Genomic DNA, 5,766 nt, shown 5'->3' on the forward strand with positions numbered 1-5,766 from the left:
AGACAAATATTATCATTTTTACGACAACAACAATAAACCGGATAATGCTGAAAGACTTGTCAAAGTGCAATACATAATTGATTATTTTTCCAAAAAGTTTAAAGAAATTTTTAATCTAAGTCAAAACATTTCAGTTGATGAAGGAATGATACTGTGGTGTGGACGGTTAAATTTTAAAGTTTACAATCTGTCGATAATTATGAAATATGGCATACTCATTCGGATGCTGTGAGATTCGAGTACGGGATACAGTTCCTCATTCAAGATATATTCCAGTGTTGGACAGCCTTTAACAAAAACCGCGATGTTACTATTGACACCTTCTTAAGGAAAGTGGCATCACCTCTACATGGATAATTATAACAGTGTACAACTTGAGGAGAAGTTACTTGAAAAGAAAATTAGAGATTGTGGAACGATATGGCACAACAGAGGATTTCTGGAAAAAGTAAAGTGCGCAAAAGTCAATGTGTTTGAAGCTTGTGATCAACGGAAACGTGAAGTACTCACACAGATATGGAGAGCTTCGAAAACTAAAATGATACAAATGATCTCTACAATACATAATGACAGTCTGACTAACACTCAAAGAAAATGTAGAAAAACCAATTACACAATGAAAAAACCTGAAAGTGCAATACACTACAACAAATACATGAAAGGAGTGGATTGGGCAGACCAATATTTGAGTTATCATCCTATATACTGAAAAACTATAAAATAGTCAAAAAGGGTTAGCATGTACCTCTTTAACTGCACATCATTTAATGCATTCCGTACGTGTCAGTATTTCAATAGAGAACACAAGAGTCTGATTTCACGATTTTTTATTGAAAAAGTGTAATTCGTGGATAAAAGACCATGCACCTGCTTCTGAGCAAAACTTGGAAGTTGTCACTACATTGCATATGTCTCATCATGACCTGGTTGACAGACTTTCCGGTCACATAAAGCAACACCAACTAATACTTATTTCGGAAAATGAAGAAACTGCCATGTATGTTCCAAAAACAAAAAAAGAACAACAACAGACTTTATGTGCAAGTCTTGTGGGGTTGCGTTGCATTTTTGAGACTGTTTTTCTTCACATCATACGAAAAAGAAATAGTAAGTGCCAAAGACAATGCAAATAAACAAATATATGAAACAAACAAATTTTGTATTTATTTACGTATGTATATCTTCGAAATTTCATGAAAGTAGGGGAACAGGGTTGAGAACTTATGAGAACTAACAATGAGATTAGTAAAACTTAACAATTTATAATCTCCTGATAATGTCAAGAATGGCCGGCGACAAGCCTAGTAATCCGAATTAAGTGTTGCTGGTGCCAAGCGAATAGATTTGTACGAGATGTGTGGATGGCAAAGTGTTAATAGGTCAACACAATCTACCCCTATATCCTGGTTGCCTATCCTGAGCCACATTCCACTACCCGATATCAGACATAAGAGCACACTATTGCATAAATACTTTAGAATGATATTCCTCAAGGAAGGAGCTGTCGGCAAAGGCGGTTAAAAAAGGAAATGTGAGCACACTATTGCATAAATACCAGATTCCTGATAACACCTACCTTTCAGTATTGAACGATGTATTCCCTGTGGAGTGAGAAAGGCTAAGATCAAGACATTCCACTCTCATCATAACCAGGAATCTCACAGAAATTAAATTCAATACCATCGATGAATGGGAAAGCTGCTGGCAACAGTTTTCCACAATGCCTGAAACTGCCTTGCATCCAGCAGAAACTCCTGGATTCGACCAGCCTTGGACAATTTGGTCTATCCTGCACCACCTGTGAATGGAGCATGGAAGATGTGCAGACGCATTTCACAAATGGGGGCAAATCTTCATCACCATTGAGAGACTGTTGTGTGGAACGACAGACATTTGCTCATGTCGTATCAACATGACCCGCATATGTGTACAGCGTACAAGGGTCTATTGACGAGTGGTGTGATGAAATACCTTGATATTCATATGCAGCTGGTGTCATGTGTGTTCTTTTATGCTGGAGAGCAGTGTTTGAATGTCGGTGTGTAGCAGCCTTGCAGTCTTTGCTACATAATAAATAAATAAAAGCCTCTGCTTTTCTGTTATTAATCTACTTACCAGGCACATAATTCTCTAGACCATTGAGTTACAATATATGTAAACTTGAGTCATAATTTATCTACATCCATATTACTGGTGCTAAGTGATGTCAATTCATTGTGTAAGTGAGATGCTAACAAGCAGAAACACTTTCCTAGCCTTCTTGATTGATTTATTAACTTTTGTAACCATAATCACTATGATGACATTATCCCTAAAACTCGTCTCTATGATGGTGTCGATAAGGTCTGGCCTGTTGATCAATACAAGATCCGTCTTGTTGCTAGTATATTGTAGAGTAAAAGAGCAGTAATCTGTTACTTGCTGTGCATCTGTTGCGGGTGTACAGTGCGTTTTTTGCCTGTATCTATGTTTCATTTCTGTATAGACCAAATGGCTTTAGTTCAGCTCTTATTATTGTTCTACACATTACCCAAAAGCTTGCCTCTTGTATTTGAATATTTAATTCCAGGTCAATATTACTTCTTAATCCTTTCCACACATTGTAGCTCTTGATCCAATACAAGAGCAACCTTTTCCTCCCACTGATATCTGTGTACACCATAACTGGTTCTCTGCTTTTCCTTTCAGCTGTGATTTAAAATACATAGTGTATGACACATGAGCAATACTTCAGTCACAAAGGATACCTGGATAAATAAAAAATCTATGTTTCCAGCACATTAGCATTGTAATCATTTATTGTTTTCACTGCTGTGCTACAAGAGCAGGCCTACAAAATCAATTAAAACAATCTATCAAATAAAATTGACACATTATGGACAACAGTGTAGCAATAAATACAATATTTACATAAAACAGTAAACAACTTAGGCTACTGTGATACATAGGACGGGCTTAATATAAGCCTGTAAATCATTACTTTATACATTTTTAAAATATATTATGATGTATACTATCTTGGGGGTGTGGAAACATGAAAGTATTTTACAAAGAAACAATCTTTTTACCATCAACTGCTGTTACAAATTTTAATGAGTATTATACTTAGCCCAGTAGTCAGTGGATTTAATTTACATATTGTCAGACTTTCAGTTTTAGATCTGCTTCACATATAAACAGCAAACCATTTCCTTAAACATTTATAATATACAATTTAATGGATAGCAAAACGAAATTTATGTTCAGTTTCCAGATTTTTTTTCAAACAAAATATGTAATAATAGTTGATTTATTGTTAAAATTTATATCTGAAGCTTCCGGTCAAACCCGTACTACTGAAATAGTTTAGACTAGCACATAAACAAAATGTAGCTCTTAAAAATGTTTATTGCACAGCAGTACAACCAACTATTCCAAAATCATTTTGGAAATTGAAACCGTACATATTAGCAGCAAAAGTCTGAAATTCAACAATAAAAATTGTGAAACTAATTACTTTTCACATGTGCAACAATGTGGAATTTGAAAATCCCAACAATGAGAGGACTTCACAGGCACACATGCACAAAAATAGTGGGGGAGCATAACAATTAATACTGTTCTAACTGTTCCAATGGCAAGTTACTCAAAGCTTCACTTTAATTTTATGACCTGTTGCCACATTTCTGAACCTATGACTGCCATTTCAGCACCTGGTTACTACTATTACTTTTTAGTCTTACACGGTACATTCTGCTCAAATATACAAGTACATTTCAGTTAATTACACAGGGGAATGTTTGTTTTTAATATCTGTGAGCACATTTGTGCCTAACGTTTGTCATTCATTCATTATTAAGAATAAATATATAATTTAACAACAAATATATATCCCAATATCAATTTAAAATGGTGTATTATGCAAGGTAAAGATTACCTTAACTTATGTATACGCTTCTCTCAAAAATAATTTATTAAAGTTTGCTAACCTCTGATAAGTATTTTATAGGATCAAAATATGGGACATATCACATCACAGCAAAATGGGCAAAAATTTTAGTTTGGGAGTCAACTACAATGAAACTACAAGACAAAATAACAGTGACTTAAAACAATTATATAAAAGCATGGCAGATTCATACACAACAGGAAAAGAAAGGATGCAGCCATCCTTTTAAGTAGTTATTATTGCACTCTTTATCGGCACAGTTTTGACTCTTTTTGCCTCTTGGAAGATACCCGTTCAGTTTGCAAACATGTGCTGCTGACTTGCATCATTTTCAAATTCACTCCAAGCATTATTCAGTTCCATAAATATTAGTTTAGCAATCTTCTCATTTGGTGTTCCAGTTTGCTATGAAAATGTAAATAATAAACATTTCTGTTAACAAGTGTTTTTCTTCAGTAAGACGTACAACAATAACAACAAAGTACTCATATTTCCTAAATAAAATGATTTTTGGCGAGCTTGCGGAAAGTTGTTTAAAATTCCAATCATTTTCCATAGTTTTCATCAGGAAAGCTATTGAGCGTCAAAGAAATGACGGGTTTCCACAAATATAAATGATGTAGGGATGCCCACTGCTATCATTCTAGTTACAATGCTTCTTAATAGCTCTAATAAAGGTACAAATTATTCACTTGGTGAAGTGTGGAAGTGGGTGTTTGATATCAAGAGTCTGCATGTCACTGTGCGGAACTTGTGATTAGAAGGGAGCTTATCACCACTGGTACCAGAGAGAACAACGATACTGTATAATAAACCTGTGCATTCCTATCTTCTTCAGTAAACTAATTTCTCTCATGAAGCCAATGGAAAGTACTGCTGAAGGCTTGGAATTTATACTCCTTTGACACAAGTTCACTGACAATATATTATATGTTAGTAAAATTAAAAGAAGCAGGTGCAAATAGTAATTCCACAAGGTGTGTATCAAGATATTTTTAAATCCATGGCATTTATCTATAACAATAATTGAAATTCATTGATGGAATAATATGTAAAATAAACAAAAGGCAATCATTCACCTGTAGTTGACTGATGCATGGCATACAGAAACACATAACAGAAAACAGTATTCACACTAGCTTTTGACAGCTCCAGATCTACAATATCCCCCCCCCCCCCTACACACACACATACAAGTATACAGATATGCTAATGCACAATCCTCCGGTGAGGGCAAGACCAATTACTGATAACAGAGTTGCCTGAGCTGATGGACTTGGGAGGTAGGGAGTCTGCAATTTGCCACAGTTTGTTGGCCAGTAATGTGAGTAGAGAGTGGTTGTATGGGTAAGTTTTGCATCTGGGCCGTCTACAAGAGAATAACCCATGGGGTAGAGTAAGTGGAACAGGGATGGCCAAGGACATTCTGTAGGTTGGGTGGGCAGCGGAGCACTGCTTTGGGTGATGTTTTTAGAATCTTGGGTAGGATACTCCACACCTTACGTAGCTTAAGCCCTGATGAAAGATGTCGTTGAGTTTTTCAAAGCCAGGCTGATGCTGGGTGATCAGAGAAGCGCTAGTCAATAGCTGGTTAACAGGTTTATTGGGGTCAGAGGGGGAGAGAGCACAGGATGAGGTGTAAAGGATATCGTGTGTCAATAAAGGATCTGGTAAAGTTATTAAGGTATGTTGACAACGTCTGCTTTCCACTGCACGTTCACTGTCCATAGGTGGTGAGGCTGTAGGAATAGACTTCTTGACATGGGATGGGTGACAGCTGTCAAAGTGGAGGTGTTGTGAGCTTTTGGCACTCTTAATATGAATGGAATGAGCCATCT

The 5,766-nt window shown here is 36.1% G+C and overlaps 1 protein-coding gene across 2 annotated transcripts in view; it reads right to left on the reverse strand.

Annotated features, from left to right (window-relative positions):
- Positions 1-2,769: 2,769 nt before the first annotated feature.
- The window catches only part of LOC126476428 (cyclin-G-associated kinase), a 264,992-nt gene continuing 261,995 nt past the window's right edge, over positions 2,770-5,766 (reverse strand). For both annotated transcript variants that reach the window (XM_050103541.1, XM_050103542.1), the window contains exon 24: positions 2,770-4,333. In XM_050103541.1, coding sequence (XP_049959498.1) covers positions 4,223-4,333 — 111 coding nt within the window. In that variant the 3' untranslated portion in view covers positions 2,770-4,222. The remainder of the gene's footprint in view (positions 4,334-5,766) is intronic.

Source organism: Schistocerca serialis, chromosome 1, assembly GCF_023864345.2.
Source record: "Schistocerca serialis cubense isolate TAMUIC-IGC-003099 chromosome 1, iqSchSeri2.2, whole genome shotgun sequence".
NCBI classification, from domain to species: domain Eukaryota; kingdom Metazoa; phylum Arthropoda; class Insecta; order Orthoptera; family Acrididae; genus Schistocerca; species Schistocerca serialis.